Source organism: Mesocricetus auratus, unplaced genomic scaffold, assembly GCF_017639785.1.
Source record: "Mesocricetus auratus isolate SY011 unplaced genomic scaffold, BCM_Maur_2.0 Super-Scaffold_100009, whole genome shotgun sequence".
Taxonomy (NCBI): Eukaryota; Metazoa; Chordata; class Mammalia; order Rodentia; family Cricetidae; genus Mesocricetus; species Mesocricetus auratus.
The window spans coordinates 58,476,226-58,494,262 of record NW_024429193.1 but is presented as its reverse complement, the minus strand read 5'-3'; the positions used below and the strand labels follow the sequence as shown (position 1 = coordinate 58,494,262).

The 18,037-nt window shown below is 43.2% G+C and overlaps 1 protein-coding gene and 1 long non-coding RNA gene across 11 annotated transcripts in view; one reads left to right on the top strand and one right to left on the bottom strand.

Moving 5' to 3' along the window:
* LOC101838805 (myomegalin) overlaps positions 1-18,037 on the bottom strand; it is a 188,589-nt gene that overhangs the window by 157,662 nt on the left and 12,890 nt on the right. Inside the window, exon 1 of one of the 10 annotated variants that reach the window (XM_021235427.2) lies at positions 13,378-13,536. The exons of the other annotated variants lie outside the window; for them this stretch is intronic. Coding sequence (XP_021091086.2) covers positions 13,378-13,397 — 20 coding nt within the window. The 5' untranslated portion in view covers positions 13,398-13,536. Of the gene's footprint in view, positions 1-13,377; positions 13,537-18,037 lie in introns of those variants that run through there. 10 annotated transcript variants of the gene reach the window in all.
* Positions 13,745-14,549, top strand: LOC121142389. Its single transcript, XR_005879401.1, has 2 exons — positions 13,745-14,011; positions 14,269-14,549. It is a non-coding gene; the product is annotated as an uncharacterized LOC121142389 (long non-coding RNA).

The window sequence follows — 18,037 nt, the reverse complement described above, 5'->3', positions numbered from 1 at the left end:
GAGTGGGGTCATTGATGTGGCAACATCTGATGTGGCTCAGAAGCCTTGGAGCAATTCTCGTGAGAGCTCAGACAGAATGATGATAGGAATGCCATCCTTGAGGACTGTGAGGCTGAGGTTCCAGGCAGAGATAAAAAACAATTGGAAATCAGAGGCCATCCACGTTATGGTCTGTCAAATAACGCTCCTGCATTTCATCGCTGCCCTGAGACTCTGTGGGAGACTGAATGTCAAAGTTTCATTTACTTGGTGGGTAAATTTCAAGGCAGTGCAGCATTCATGCTGTGGCGTGGGTGTTGCTGGCTGCTCTTACCAAGGTTTACAACGTGAACTGGGAACCACAAAACAACTCAGAAAGATTTGAAATTTTACAGTTATCTGGAGAAAGAACACAGCTAAAGGCATGAAGGATTCCTGAAACTGTAAGTCATACTAAACCTTTCTGGCTTTGAAGTTGATTCATCTCAGGTTTTTTTGTCTTGTTTTTTATAGTGGCAAATCCAATGCAAACTTTGAAAAATCATTTAGTAATGTTGTCAGTAAGAAAAACTCAGCATATTTGTACTACTGTAAAAATGCCTACAAATATAAAGTAGGAATCATTGCTTAGAGAAACATTAGAGGCTAGGGGTGAGGGAGTTAAAAAAATACACAAGTGTCTTAATCACTGTTTTATTGCTGTGAAGAGACGCCATAAGGGAAAACGTCTAACTAGGGCTGGCTTATAGTTCAGAGTTTAGCCCATTATTGTCATGGCAGGAAACCTGGTGGCATGCAGGAAGACATGATGCTGGACAGGTAGCTGAGAGTTCTACATCCAGATCCATGGCTTCAGGAAGAGAGAAACACTGGGCCTGGCTAGAACATTTGAAAACCTCAAAGCCACCCCCAGTGGCCACATGTACTCTAACAAGGTTACATCTAATAGTGCCACTCCCAGGTAATCAAGCAAACAAATCTATGAGCCTACAGGTGACATTTTTTTTATTTTTTCTTCCCATATTTTGTTTTTTTCAAGACAGGGTTTCTCTGTGTATCAGCTCCAGCTATCCTGGAACTAGCTCTGTAGACCAGGCTGGCCTTGAACCCACAGAGATCTATCTGGCTGCCTCTGCCTCTGCCTCCCGAGTGCTGGGATTAAAGGCACATGCCACCACTGCCCGGCTATGGGGGCCATTCTTATTCAAATAACCACATCTAGTAAGTGATCTTTCCAATTTTACTAAAAGATTCTTACACAAAAAGGGGGGTGTGGAATGTAGGGGTTTTTGTTGTTGGTGGTGATGGTTAGGTTATTTGTTTGTTTGTAGGGTAGGTTAGTTTACTTTGAGACAGGATCTCTGTTTGTATGTCCTAGCTGTTCTGGAGCTCACTATGTAGATCAGGTTGGCCTCAAACTCACAGAGATTCTCCTGCCTCTCCCTCCTGAGTGCTGAGATTAAAGGCGTGCACCACCACACCAGGCTTAGAAAATGTGTTTTAACTTTCACTGTTCTTCCTAACCAATATTCTGAATGACCTACATTAAAGATGAACTAGCTCAGGGTTAGGCTGCTGGGGCTGGCTTCTTAGACCCAGGCTTGTGGTGTGACAGGAAATTTGCTGATGTTTGCTTCTTAATGAGGTCTCCACAGTTTTTAGGCATCAAACCAAACATGCATTCTGTCCTATTTTCCCTGTTCTTTGCAGGGCAAGAGAGATGGCTGAGCAGTTATGAGCAGTTGTTGCTCTTCCAGAAGACCCAGGCTCATCTACTAGAACCCACATGGTGGCTCACAACCATCTATATCCATTTCCAGGGGGCCTGAAGCCCGTATCTAACCCCCCATTTCATTCAGGAAAACATTTATAAACATAAAATAAAATAGATAAATCTAAAAACAGAGACTCCTTTGATATGACTTGCTAGATTCTGTCTGGATCAAGTGGAAGGAATTTCCTAGAGGTTCATTTTTCATATTTTGTTTATATCTACATTCAATCTGTCAAATACAAAATGGCTAGAAATTTTTAAAAAATCTGTGACCTGGGTTTGTTTTTTAACATATGTGAGGTTCTGTCCCTGACAATTTATAAATGACAGGATTTCATAAATAGTGTCAACTTGTCAATACAGACATCTACAGGGAATAGTTTTTTGAGCTGCCTGTGCAAAGCTTTCCAAGTAATACATTTTCTTTCACTGAAATGCAGCTCAATGACCCTGATACTGACCCATCACACCCATCATCAATGCTGACTCCCAGTTTATGGAATAGAATGTCTTATACTTTCCAGGCACTATTCAAATCATATCCTGTAAAATAGCCTTGCTCTGGTTCTACAGGTGAGGTAGACGCCTGGAAAATGAGAAGCTTTGTACAACAGCACACTAGAACATGAACTTGAAAACGGAATTGGTATGACTCCAGACCTTCAAAAATATCTAACATAAACAAATTTATTTCATTTTCAATTATGTGCATACCTGGGTATCTGGGTATGGGTTTGTGCACATGAGTGTAGGTGCCTGTGGAAGCCAGAAGAGGGCGTCAGATCCCCTTGATCTAGAATTACAAGTGGTTGTGAGCCACCCAATATAGACAATGAAATCTGAACTTGGATCCTTTGCAAGAATAGCAAGTGCTCTTAACCACTAAGCCATCTCTCCAACCATCCCAGACCTTTATCCTGTCCATATTTACTCTATTTATATCCATACATGAATGTTTCCTTAAGTCCAGTGATATGAATCCTGAGAAAGCGAGAGAGAAAGGCAGGGTGAGTTACCTGCTGTACCCGGAAGATGCAACACAGATTCCAATTAAAATTGTTTCTTTGGATAACAATTTATCCATGGAGGACAGCCCACACTTGTATGGTCTAACAGATGCTATGTGACAGATTAAAAGCCTGAAAGACAAGTGCTGGGAATGACTTGCACAAGTCTAATCCTGAAAAGTGTCTCTAATCAAATTTCTCTAGAATTATCTTCCCCAGACCCCTAGATGATCACACTGGGCCTTGTCCCCTACAGTCCAAGAGAATGAGCTAAAGGGCACACAGCATGATGGAAACAGGCTTAAAGTGGACAGGCCATTCGTGAACCTCATCTGAGACCACATCTCGGGCTCCCTTTTCACTGCCAAGAGAGAAGCAAGTGTGTCTTTATGTTTCAAATGTTGCCAAATAGACCTACCCCACAATTTGGCACAGGAATCACAAAAAGGCACATTCAGATGCAAATAGGGTAAAAGTCACAGATGTGGAACACAGCACTGTTGTGGAATAAACACAGTGGGGTCATGATTTTTCTCATCTCAAGACCCAGCATTATAATCTCTGTAAGTGAGGATGCTGAGCTGGCAAAGCCCCTCAGAACACACAGTGCATTACTGAGAGCCCCCCAACATGCTCAGCACGGACTGACTTGCACCCACTTCTCCCCAGCACAGGCTGCAGTTACACCCTTCACTTCATACAGTCTATCCATGAAAGTGCTCACGACCAAATGCAGCTCCTGGAGGCAGACTTTGATTTACAGTCAGCATGACTGCTGTCTCGGCCTGCCTGCCTGCCTGCCTGCTTACCCATTCATCCCGTTTGTCCGTCCATCTGTCTGTCTGTCTGTCTGTCTGTCTGTCTGTCTGTCTCTCTCTCTCTCTCTCTCTCTCTCTCTCACACACACACACACACACACACACACACACACACATGCCTGTCTATCTCATTAAGCCTTTCTCCCTTAAAGAAACTATTTGTTTTATGCTGTCACCTGTTACAGTTCAGAAAAATGATTTAAGATTGTAGAAGGTAAAGGCAGTTCACTTTGCCTTATAAGGTCATCAGACACTCAACCATCTAGTAAGTTCCCTCTGACTCCCTTGAATCAGCAAGGAGACAGATGAGATATCCACGGATCTTTCCACAGATGTATGGAAATCGCCTGTTTTGGCTTCGGCTAGATCACCAGGTGATGCATGGTATCTCTGCATACTTCCAGAACCTGTCTTTTGATTTCCACTTTGGGTCTCCCAGTGCCTTCTGTGGTCCTCTGTCTTCATTAATGACTAATATCCCCAGGGCCTGGGCTATGTTGAGGCAACTGGCTCAGTCTACCCACAGTGCTACTACACTGGGTGTCAAGAGACTCATGACTGTGTTCCCCTTTTACTTACTTTCTGACTCATATACTCTTTCATTGTTTACTTTCTCTGTCTATCTTTAATGACTTTTAAAGAGCTACATGCTCCTGATAGAAAACTTTTTAAATTAAAGAAAATAAAAAATAATTTCTTAAATTTCACTACATATAGACCACATTAAAAAAGATTTTTATATTTTTACTTTCAATTGCTGTAGCATCAATTCTAATTGGTCTTAATAATGAAAACTCTGAGTCATATATAGGGGTAAATACTGAAATATCAGAGAAGGAACCAGTCACTACTTCTTACTCTACCGAATCCTCAGACCAAAGTGAGCAAGAGCCTGTCTCCACGAATCCTCAGACTGAATGCTGTCTCTACAAAACCTCAGACTGAATGCATGAGCTCCTGTCTCTTCCCACCTTATATTCCTCTCTCTGCCTAGTCATATTCCTTCCTGTCTCTACCTCCCTGGTGCTGGAATTAAAGGCATGTGACTCCCAAATACTGTGATTAAAGGTGTGGGCCACCACTGCCGGACCTTTATGTCTAACTAGTGGCTATCTCTGAACTCTGATCTTCAGGCAAGCTTTATTTGTTAAAGAACAAACAAAATATCACCAGAAATTGCTCTTCAGTTCTGCTTATGTGAATTCTATAAATAAGAAACCATATTGAGCAGATGATCTCCATCTTGCTTTTAATTTTACATTTGTGTGTGTGCATGAGCATGCATGTATTTGTATGTATGTGTGTGTGTGTGTGTGTACCATGCATACATATGGAGATCAGCAGACAACCTTCAGGAGTTGGCTCCCTCCTGCCACCATGGATTCCAGAAATAGAACTTAGGTCATCAGGCTTCCACCCTCCACCCACCTCTCCAGCCCTTGCTTGTGCACTCATACTATTAAAACAAAAGGTTGGAAAGAGGGGTTGGAGAAGTGGCCCAGCAATCAAGGATACTCTCTGTTCTTTCAGAGGACTCAGATTCAATTCCCGACACCCTCACAAACTCTGTAATTCCAGTTCCAGGGGATCTGACACCCTCTTCTGGCCTCCACAAACACCAGGCACACACATGGTGCACAGACACACGTGTGGGCAAATACCCATGTACAGAAAATAAGGTGTTTTTCTAATAAAATGTTGTAAGGGATGTTGTTTCACAGGTAGAGTCCAGGAAAATAGGGGAAAAGGAGGAAGCAAGTGAAAAGAGGAGAGGGATGTTTAAGGAAAATTATAAGATTACCCTGAAATTACAAACACTATATCAGAGTCTACTATCTTATGTAGCTTGATAAAGCACTAAGACAAGGCTTATGGGCTGTAAAGGTACCAGAGGTTCTAAAACAGTACTGAGAAAATTATTTTAACAGTTCTGAGTGTAGGCTCCACAGAGTGGAGAATAAAGAGCAGATAGCCTGAGTGGTAAGGGGAAAACACTGAGCTAAAGTAAGCAATGAGGTAAACTCAAACTCAGTGTTCAGAGAGACGGGGAAATGAGGGGCCTAAGAGTGTCAGGGAATACACCATACACTTGAGATCTCTCTCTCTCTCTCTCTCTCTCTCTCTCTCTCTCTCTCTCTCTCTCTCTCTCTGCCTGCCTGCCTGTCTGGCTGTCTGTCTGTCTGTCTGTCTGTCTGTCTCTTCCTTCTTTCTTTCCTTCCTTTCTTTCTTCTTCTTTTGCCTTTTTTGGTGGGGTATTCTTAAGGAGAGAGAATATTAAGGATGAGCCACGAGGGATGTTAATTTTCAAGCAAATTCAAGTTAAAGGACTGTGAATGGGTGAACCTTGAACCAAGAGCATGCCTGGGGGTCATGCTAGAGTGTCCACATCATTTACCGTCAGGTTTCCAACACTAAGAAGTATATATCATAGCACAAACGGCACACACTTCTTAAACAATGACATTCAGCTTGAATTCACAATGGTGTCCATTTATGATACGGCAATACTCAATATATACATCAGCCTTCCAGAGAGTGTTATCTGGAGAATTCTTAATTGAAGATATACTGACAACTTGGGCACAAACAAGTAGCCCACTGTCCAATCGAATTCCACAGAAAATACAAAATAAACCAACTAGGTTCAAAGTATGACAGAACAGGCAGAACTGACTGTAGAAAATACCAAGAACTTGCTTCTAAAAATAATCCCCAAAGGAGGCAATGACGAAGCTAACCACAGAAGGATAAACAGTTAGTTACCCTAGCAAAGGCAAGGCTAGGTGTGGGTGGCAACAACCGGTATATTAAGGCCCACACATAATAATTTTAGACCAGCTCCCTAAGGCCATTGGCAAAGTTATTCTTGTGAGGCCAATAACGTGGGAATGCTCAAGTGACATACAGAAGACTCTTTTGAAACAGTTTAAATTTTACATGTTCTTACTTAGTGCACACACATGCACGTTTCTTTCTGCTACAAAACATACACTGACTTAGTTCGAAAGCAGTATACAAAGGGTGCTACACACACCTCCGCAAGCAGGCGTTAACATTTTCTTTTTCCTTGCAATAGGCATCCTAACACATATTATGCATAATTTTGCTGTGACTCAAATCTGCTTTTATTTTCTCTTATCGATAAGTTATGTGTACTCATATCTTAGCACACAATACTGCTAGAGATTAATAACCGCAACAAAAGCATTTTCCCCCAAAGAAGGGCAAAAGTTAGGAATGTTGCTGTTGGTTTACCTAGAGATAGGACACCTTTTGCTGATGTATCCCATTTATTTTCTTTCTCCCTCCCCCTCCTACATGGGGATTCAGGTCTAGAAAAGACATTTAAACTGCAATATACCCTGCTGTTAAATGCAAATATGACTCACAGGAACATCCAGTGTATTTTTGAAACCTGGAAATGCTTAATGTTGCTGTACTACTTCTGAACATCAATTGTCAAAAAAATAAAAATAAAAAAGAGAATTCCACATGACATGCTGTTCCAGATGATGACTACAGAGGGCAATGGGCAGAAGAGATGATGAGACAAGTCAACACAAAGGTATAGCCTGTTTCGGTGCTGTGAAGATGCAAGCTGCGTTATTATTGTAAAATTCATTATAAGTAGTCTATGAACAAAAACTATTTGGCTATGAGGGCTCAGGAAAAAAATCACATCGTATTTGTCTTGCTGACCAGAGAACTCAAAAGAGGCTGTGAGACAGAGGGAAAACACGGTCCCATGTGTCTGAACGGCTTAAAATAGGATTGAATGGAGCCACCTTGGGTCACCATGACATCTTTTTTTATTTTGGACTTTTATTCTAACTTTAAATGTTATTTGAATTTTTGCCTGAGACAACTTGTGAACTGTCCTGAGCCCAGTTGGGAATGTTATTTATAAGACGGATGGATTTGTGGGTGATGTCTTAAGACATCCACTGAATGGTCAGCACCACCACAGTGAAGTGCGCTTCCAGGATAAAAAGGATGCTGTGATGACATGCAGCCACGCCCACTTCCAGAGCAAAAGCAACTGTCCCTGTCCTCTGTACCCAAAGTGGGAGGGATTGAGTGCTCTACACTGATCTGGCTCGTGGAAATAAAGAGTGAAATCGGTGACTGAGACAAAGTCTCCAAGCTACAGCCAAGTGCAGAGCGCAGTTGCCAAGGCAGAGATTTTCCTTCTCGAAATGCAGAAAATTAATTGCTAGTACTGATGAATATTCAACAGGAATTCACTGTCTAAAGATATCTCAGTAATAGAGTTGGGAAAGCAAGCATTTTCCTGATACAAAATGCTACATGCAAAACACCAGACAAACAAGACACTGGCATCTTCTAACTGCCATGCATATTAATTTTGAACAGGAGAAAAATCACATAAACTCCCCCTGTAGCCACATCTGTAAAATGGGGCAAAATGCCATCTCTGGCTCTAACTATTCATTTGCCAACAGGACTCTGTGGTGTTTCACATGAATTCTGCCAGGCTGTGAGTTAGCAAAGGGTAGAGCAAATGCAAACAGCTACCAATGTGACCTGGTGGGTACAATACACCTATGTTTGATGAGCATCTGGCCTTACTTCAAGCTTCTCTTTTGACTATATGGCAAAGAAGTAAAATCAAAGTCTGAAACTGGACCATTGATTTTCTTGGTTGTTACTCCCCTTCTGCATATTTTTACAGCCTTGGGAGACAGATACAAGTAACACTTGCATTTTATTAAATCTGATTACAGGGTAAATGAAACAACAGACTAATATGCTGTTCTTTCCTAACCTGCCATATATTTTTGTTGTTGTTGTTGTTTTAAGACAGGGTTTCTCTGTGTAACAGCCCTAGCTGTCCTGGAACTCACTCTGTAGACCAAGCCTGGCCTTGAACTCATAGAAATTTGCCTGCTCCTGCCTCCTGAGTGATGGGATTAAAGGTCCACATCACCACCCCCTGGCTTCTAACCTTCCATCATAAAGTCTGCTCTTAAATAGGAATGGTTTGTCTTTCTTTTAGTTGTTTGTTAAGGCAACTTCTATAAGAGTCACATATGACTTGCCCGACTTACTCAGAATCCTCATATGCCATGAACAAGAACATTTCCAACCAAAAAGGGAAGAGAATTTGTAATGATTTTTCCAGTGTTTGGCAGTGTAGCAGACTGAACAATGACATTCCAAGGAGGTCCACATTCCTAATCACCAGAGCTTGGGAACATGGTACTTTACATGGCCACAGGTACTTCAAAAGAGATGACCTTGGGGTATTTGTGTGGCACCAAAGTAATCACAAGGGTCCCTATAAGAAGGACACAGGGATGCCGGAATAACAGAAAGAGCCGTGGTGGTGGAGACAGCAGTCAGAGCGATGCCATTGCTGGGTTAGTGCTCTGAGCCAGGAATGCTGAGGGTCTCCAAATGCTGGAAAAGGCAAGGAACGGGTGCTCCCCTGGAGCTCCAGAAGCAACACAGACCTGACAATACCTTGAGTTTAGTTTCAAAGGGCGACTTTTAGACTTTTGACCTGCAGCATTGCTTACTTTCCGTGTCATAAGCCACTGATTTTGGTAACAGGAAACTAATACAGTCGTGACCCTGGAATACCGCAACCTCTAAAGCAGAAGTCATAATGAGTTTCTAGTCCAGGTAAGAAGGCACTAAATATTCAGAACAACAACCTGTCTGCCACTAGATTCACCGCGTGAGGAAACTTAACCTTGCAATCAGGTTCTCCGCGATCTCCACGAACTATTACTTCAGCAGCAGGGACATCAATGTGACTGGAGGCAAACCAGCATGTGGAAGGCCAGCACATTCACTGTGTTCACGGGAAATTGCTCTTGGAAACCAACCACATTCTCCCACAGGTGACTTAGCAAAGAGGCTGCTGGCAAGAGTCAGGTCAGAAGCCTCGGTAGGGAGAAGGCTCCCGGGGGCTGCAGAGGGGCAGGCGGTGTGCAGCTGTCAGGGCGTGTCTAACTCAGAGCTTAGATGCCCAACACCCTCGTCCTTTGTGGGTAGATAGAGCAAGACAGAGAGCATGAGAAAGCTGGGGATGAGGGTTACCTGCCTGTAACCCCAGCACTTGGGAGTTGGAGGCAAAGGATAAGAAATTCAAGTCCAGCCTAGACTTCATGAAGCCATTTCAAAACACACGAGACAGAAGAGTTCAGGGGTTGTGTGAAGCACTGTTGGGGAAGGGCTCCTCTCAGAACTTTCTGGAATGAAATCTGGGGATAGAATCACAGTCTAGAGCCTATCCCTAAGTTTAAAAGTAAGTACTCTGTTTCAAAACCAACTCAGAAACCACGTCACCTACAAGACGCAACTCCAAGCTGTTAAGAACAAAATCAAAACTTGGGCTAGGGAGTTAGATGGTCTGAGTTCTCATTTCTTTCTTAGTTGTATGTGTCACACTGGACAAATGAATCACTGTCTCTTAAGTTTTATTTCCTTGTCTTGAAAAATGTACATGACAGCTTTTTAAATCATAAGTTATGAGGGCTAGGAGAAATCACAGGAGCAAAGAATCAGCACCCATTGAAAACCTAATAAATGTTAGCAATTGTGGCTAAGTTCCCCTCTCTGGAACCTTTGTGTCATGCTTGTCCAATGTACTCCCACAGCGGCAGCTCTAGTTTGCTTGGCTGTGATAACCACCATGACCAAAAGCAACTTGGGCAGAACAGCCTTGCTTTACTTTACAGGTTATAGTCTATCACTGAGAGAAGACAAGACAGGAACTCGAGGCAGGATCTCCCAGCAAAAAACAAAAAACAAAAACAATGGAGAAGCATTGTTTCCTGTTTTGTTCCCTGTGGTTTGTTAGTTGGCTTTCTTATGCAGCCCAGGCCCATCTGTCTAGGGATGGCACCACCCACAGTGGACAGAGCCTTCCTACATCAATCAACAATTTAAAAATGCCTCACAGGTATGGTCACAGACATTCTCCTTAATACAACTTTTTAGTTGAGTTCCCTTCTTCCCAGGTGACTCTAGGTTTGTGTCAAGTTAACAGCTGAAACTATGACAGTAGCTGATGTATATCTCTTCCTTCACTTCACTTTATTAAAATTATAAACAATGAGGAAGAGATAGGACAGGGGTATCATGAGTTCAAGGCCAGTCTGGATTACATAGTGAGACCCTGTAATAAACAAATAAAATTATAGACGATGTGAATTTGGAGCCCTCAAAGACAGAGCCTGTCTCATTTGTTGTTATATGATTAGCGTCTAGCTCAGAGTGTGGCTGCTTGGGGTTCTTTTTTTCCAAGATGCTCATAAACTGATTGGGCATGTGAGCTAAGGATTTAAGTTGCCAGCTATCATCTGTAACTCCAGGAGTTTTTCCATTAATTGATAAGATAAATTGAGTCACAATTAACCTTTATTTACTAAAGAAATAACACAGGAAATTTCTGAGTATAAAATCCACGATAAAGTTAGGTATTGCCACATGGAGCTTTGCAAGTATATTTGGTTGCATTGTAAATGCATCTCATATTGTGGGTTTGGGCTTATTAATAGTGTGACAATCCATCTTGCCAATGATCAGCATTTTCTAATGTCTTCATGTGACTAGTGATATAAGCTCTTTTCATCTTGTCTGCTTTGGATACCTTGTAAAACAATTTGGTAGTATTCCTAAAGCGGAACATGCATTTCATGATCTACTTCTATTTGTTTACCCATTAGGAATGTGCACACACATTCACAAATGGCATGTACAAAATGTTTATGCCAACACCATCTTACTAGCCCCAAACTTAATCTATCCCAAATAAGCTGGTATGTTAACACACAACAGAACCTTAGTTAGAAGAACAAATCAACCACAACTCTATGCATGAGTGTTGAAGAATCCCAAAAGCATAAGTGAGACAATCTGCATGAAAGCTCATGTCTAACTTGATTAACATGAAGTTTAAAACTGGATGAAACTAAACTCCGGTGCTAAAGTTGGGACAACCTCATAAGTGCAGGTATGGTTCTTAATCTGTTGCCCATCACATTCACACGTTCACTTTGTGACTTGTGAGACCTTGACACAATTACTGTGTGTGTGTGTGTGAATGCACATATATGTGTATGTCAGAAGACAGTTTGAAGTGTCATTCCTCAGGTGTTACACACACACACACACACACACACACACACACACACACACACACACGAGACCAGGTCTTTTACTGGTCTGTAACTTGCACCAAAGCACATACATGGCTGTACATGGCTGTGTTTTTTTTTATGTAGGTTCTGGGGAAAGATCTCAGGTCCTCAACCTTGCAAGGCAAGCACTTTCTTTATTGACTGAGTTATCTCCCCAGCGCCACAATTACTAATTTCTTCAGGTATGATAAACACTGACAGACAGCCACAGTCCCTGGTACAGTCACTCTCCTCCCCAGCAGGTACTCTGCTGGCCTTTGCTTGAATACAGACAGGGTCAGTAATCTCCCCAGATCAGGTAGCCCAGTGTTTAGAGGGGGCTTCCTGCCATGGAGCCATACCTTGCCTCTTTGGAACTTGCTGTGTCCATCAGTTGTTCTGTCCTTTTGGGGGATTCCAAACTCATCTAATCTCCCTACCACCAACTGCTCTTCAGATCTTTGAATAGTGCTGGCTTATCCTCCCTCTCTCTGCTCTTCAGAGCCCCAGGTCCCTTGGCCTACCCTCAAAGCATGGCTTTGAGCCCCACCCTTGACTGGACTTCTTTTTAAAATCTTGTGAAACCCCAAACACAGCACAGTTTTCTAGAAGAGACCAAAAAGTAGGATTGACCCTTCACACGGAGAACATTTACTTCCTCCATCAATGGACTCTGTGTGCAATTTGTCCTGTCTTCAAAATTCACGGTAAACTGTTCACTCTGCTGAGCTGAACCGTCATCTGGGAAACCCTATTCTTTGCATACTTTCTGTTGAGCCCCAATTTACTTTCTGGGTTTGTAGCCTTCACTGTCTCAGGAGTCAGAACAGTCACTTGGCCCCACGCCAATCTCCCATGGCTAAATCCGGGTGATGAAGAGCCTATCTGAGATACAGTCCTCATACACCCAGAGACTCCCTCAAAAAACAAACAAACAAAAAACAAAAACCACAGAAATGAAATCTTTGTCTTAATTTGGGGTCCCTACTCCTTATCACTCACTGGAAGGAGGTCCCTTTTAAAGCATATTTAGAGAACAGTGGGATAGAGGGTGGAGAAGACAGAATTCCACCACCATCTCTGCAACCGACCTACCCAGACCGGCCCTGACCTCGGTTTGGGCAGTGGAGGGTGCCCAGAGACTTTTCAGTCCCTCTTGCATAGTGAACTCAGGCGAGGAGCGGTACTGGCCTCTGTGGGGTGCTGGCATGTGGCTAGGGCAGGGTGAGGTAGAGGTGGAAAACGTGGCAGAGTGAGAACGAACCCGACACGTTAAAAGTACCGGAAACTAAAGGTATCTCTGGAACTAAAGGTATCCCTGGGGGAAGTCTACTGGAGTCTCTCCAGTCTCTAGAAGAAAAAAAAAAATCCTTCCAATCTAGGAAGAGACAAGCGGACACACGGCTACAGAAAAACTTCCTGGCAACCCGGGGCGGTTTTGACGTCAGGAGTAGGTGAAAAGGAGAATCGCCTAGGTAGGAACACGCCAGAGAGCAGAGCGCGTGCGGGAGGCAGACAGAGGTGGGCTGGGAACCAGGGAGACAGAAAGGGGGAGCGCTCAGAGGCCTCTAGTGGTGAGGGGCGGCAGGGGCAGGGAACAAGGCAGGGATTCCAAGCCCACAGGCGGTGAGGGAGAAGCCTTTCCCTACCTGGCCCAGGTCTGCTCCATGATCCAGGCGCTCTCCACGCTCTCGGGGCGCCACTCACCCGGGGGTGGCCACAGCCCGGGAAGATATCAAGCCGTGCCCAGGAGTCTCCAGCGCAAAAAGCCTGAGTCTTTTCCTCCTCCCCAGCTCCTCTGGGCGCCGGCGCCGGAGGAGGAACGAGGTCTGCTCTCCGCTTTTTGGAGAGACAGCAGATGGGCCGCGGCCGCGCCCTGAGCTAACGGTGCGCGGGGCACAAGGCAGGGACTGTTCTCAGGAGGTGGCTGGACGCTGCTATACTGCCCAGCCCAGGCCTCGGGCGCACTCGCTCCCAGGCTGAGACGCGACTGGCTGGCACGAGCAGATCAGCACCAGCTGAGCTGTCAACCGCGAGTGAGCGGAGGCGGGGCTCCCTGCGGCCCAGGACCCGCCCAGGTGACACGCCGCGGCACACACCCTCCGGCCTCCACCGCCTCCCTCGCAGGCTGAGTGATGATATCTCAGGAGTGGCCTTCGATGGCCCTCTTCATACCTCCTGTCTCTCGCTCGTCCCAGTAGGGGCTTTGGATAAAACCAGCCAGCTGCAAGGGAGCACCTTGGAGAGGTGGTCTTCCCCTGCGCCTGCGTCACCCACCCTCAGGTAACCTCCGAGGCAGAGATGGGTGTCTAGGAAGGATGAGATCCAACTGAATGCAGGTGTGCCTGCTAGAGCGTCATAGGGCACAAGGTGATTTTCTGAGAGATTTGACCCGTTTTAGTTTCACCAGTCATCCACGGACAGAAACTTCCTCAAGAAGTAACCTTCCTAACCAAACCTTGCAGTCTTATTAGCAGCCCCCATCTCAACTAACCCCCGCTTTTGCACTATTCTGCCTCCTTCCTTTTTGGTTCCCACAGCAACCAGGCTCTACCAGAAGATCCCAGGACTCACAGGGCTCCTGAACATCCCAGAATGATCCTAACGCCTTAAGAGCCTTAAGAGTGGCCCCTAGGAAGTCGACTCTCCGTGGAGGCTGTTCTGAGATCACATGCAAAGCTTTTCCTTCCAAGGAGGGGGCTGCCCAGACCTTGTGCATCTATGTATGTACCAATGTTTAACAAGACAGACATGCTGTAATTAGAGGGCTTGCCGCCTGGAGCTCCCTTTTAACTCTGAAATAAACCTTTTTATTAAGTCACACGATCACTGTTATCAATAGCTTTGCCACTGGCATTTTAACTTATTTATTTATTTATTTATTTATTTATTTATTTATTGAGACAGGGTTTCTTTCTGTATCTCTGGCTATCCTGGAACTTGCTTTGTAGACCAGATTGGTTTTGAACTCGCAGAGATCTGCCTGCATCTGCCTCCCAACTGAGTGCTGGGATTAAAGTCGAGTACCACCACGGCCTGGCTTGGAATTTTAATTTTCAGAAAGCTTTCTAGTACTTATAATTGGCAATGCCAATTTAGTTAGATTTGTTTGTGGATAGCATGTTTAAGAACAAGAAAGCTTGACCCTGCCCAGGCTCTGATAAGACTACTGGCATGTCTCAGAGCTATGCTCTCCAAATCTCCAAAGATAGACCAACAAGGCTTTCTAGAAGGAATCCATTCTTTCAGGAAGTCTTGCATTTAGACTCTGGGAGAGACCTGACATGTGTGAGTTCTGGCAGAACTGCAAAGAGCCTGTCCTGTGGCAGAAAACTGTTTCTTAGATTAGTTCTAATCACTTATAAGAAGCAGAGAGGAGAGTGCCTCATAACAAACACCGCCCAAGTTTAGAGGAGTAGTTTGAAAATACCCCAATCTAGAATCTCCCAAATCAGTTTGCAGCTGAACCACACTGCTCTTGAGATTGGAATCTTTTCTTCCCTTATGTTCATTTAAAATGTTACCAGGAGGGGACAAAATTAAGGTCCAGTTTGACACTAGGCAAGATCCACAAGCCACCTGTCTTGAAAAGAATCTACTGTTGCCTTGGGGGAGGGGCAGGGAGCTCAGGTTTCCATTCCTCATGCCAAAGTAGATGCTATACTTAGTTGTGTCTGAAATCAAATTATGGGCTGTTGAGCGGTGGAGAGAGATTCTGTCTACAGCCGGACATGCACTGCTTCAGAAGAGATAGGCACTAACTATGTGAACTGTAGCCGCTCAGAAGCCAGGCTGAAAAATATACTTGTGTGTTTTTGAAATAACTCTTCTCTTCAAAAATTTATAACATGTTTACTGCAGACCATTCATAAGTTACAGAAAATTATGTATAAAATAAGGTAACTCTTAATACCTAGTGGTAATTGATATTTAAAGCTTGTGAAATCTCTGGTCTTTTAAAAATGGACTTTTTAATGCAAATACAAGCTCACTTACACCCATGAATGCATTCGTGAGGAAAGAAATTTATTTGATATCTAAAAACTTTCACATCTATGGTTAAAAAAATTTCTTCTTAAATTTCAAAATAAAAACACTTGTCTAGATAGCACAAATCTAGCATAAATGCTTACGTTTCTCCAGGCTTCTTTTAGTCGTGTTTGATTGGTACATATTTATGTACCTATAATTACAGCTTATATCTACACATTCAACCTTCCCTTTCCACTTGTTATGTATTTATTCACGTTTTCAGATAATAGTCATATTTATACTCCAATGCTTTAATATATGCTATGATAGAACTGCAGCCTAATTAATATTATTTTGTTGAATAGGTATGCCATTTCTAATATCAGTGTCAAATAACACTTTAGTGAGCATTTTTTCTGCCTCTATTCTGTCATTCTTTAATTGTGCTGTGTTGTAACGTGTAGTCTTCCCACCAGCTGCTTGGGTCCCGCTCTGTCTCAACCCCCAAGTAACACATGAGACACTATATTTATTTTGAAGCTGTTGGCTGTTTGTTCTTATTAGCTAGCTCTGACTTAATTATTAACCCATAATTACTAATATATATTTCTATAAAGACTTATCTTTTTGAGGACGGCATCTTGACCCATCCTTTCTTCCCCAGGAACACATGGCGATAACTTACTCTCTTCGCTACCTTTCCCAAAATCCTCCTAGACTCCTAGTCCCACCTATCTTGCTTCCCTATTGGCCAACAGTGCTTTATTCATCAACAAATACACAGAAGGACTTCCCCCATCACTGTGTTTTGAATGTACAGATCCCTCTAAAATTCTTATATTGGAACATAAAGAGTGGGCCTAAGAAATAAGGTCTTTGGGGAGGAATTAAGCTATGAGTGTTATATTCTTAGGAATGGGATGGTGTTCTTATAAAAAGAGGTTGAAGAAAACGTGCTGGTTTCTTTTGCCCTCTGTCTCTCTTACCATGTCAGGATACGCTCTGTGTCCCGTCAGAAGGAGGGAAAAACAAGGAAACATCTGGACAGAGAGAAGAGGTCCTCACTACACATAGTCTGCCAGCACCTTCATCTCAACCTAACCAGCCTCCGGAACTATGACAAACACAGTTCTATCATTTATAAATAATGCAGTCCAAGGTGTTTTCTTATAGCAACAGGAACAGACTAAGACAAATTACTTTTTGAGGTTACTAAATTATTATACTGATATGGTAAAATGACCCTAATTTTATCATTTTACATTTGGTTCACTAGTAGTAAGATTTGTCATTAATTTTATATCATAGAGAAATAATTTGATAGTTATAAGATATTTTGGTTATATGTTACTACTTAGTATATAATCTAATGCCATTTCATTTTCCTCTACATTTATTATAATATAATTAATAAGTTCCTGTACATATGCTTACTCGGGAAGCATTATCCAGTCTATGTGAAATCCCTCTGAGGTGAGTCACTGTGTGTCAGTTATCTTTCTGCTGAAACGGAGTGACTCAGCACAGCCCCCAGGGCTCAGACGTTTGCAGACCTTCCTTTCACGCTCAGGGACCTGTGGTTGAAGGGTAGATGGGTTGGCTGTGGGTTAAGTCTGCTCCACAGACCTCTTGTTTCAGAACCCATACAGAAGCAGCAGCATCTGCCTGAGGAATGCTCTTCTCCTGACAATGGGTAGCAGAGAAAGAGGGTTGAGTAACACTTATGATGTCCCTTAGGTCTCTGCTCAGAACTGGCAAACTGTTCCTTCTACCATATTCCACAAAATAAGTAGATGGGAGTCCAAAATCATTAGTGGAACCCCACAGTCTAAGCAGAGAGTGCAGGAGTGAAAGGTAGGCATTTGTGTGACTATGATATATCCTGCCAGCCACTCTCTGCAGCATTCCCACAATTTTTGTCAAGTTTTCCTTTAGAGATACATGCTAGCTTTTACCATTTCTCACCCCCATTTAAAATTAATTGTGGAATTTAGTAAATGAAGCATCACTTGGTTTGGGCTTTAAAGTATAAGAGGCACTCATCGTTTCTAAGCAGAACGTAGATGCTGAGAATCAGAATATAACTAGCCTAATCTGTTTTCCACTGCTGTGTTAATATTGAAAGAGCAATTGTGCTGAGCCAAGGTTTTCACCAACCTAGGTCTCCGAGGGACTGGAATGACTGGAGCCTCTCTGTTGACCTACACTGAAATAAGGTAAAAATACAAAAATTAAGTTCCTGAGGGGCTGGACTTTTCTCCGGAGATAGAGTATATTGTCTAATAACAAGGTTCATAGCTGAGATCTGGTTCCAGTAAGTTTAGTTCTAGAATGTCA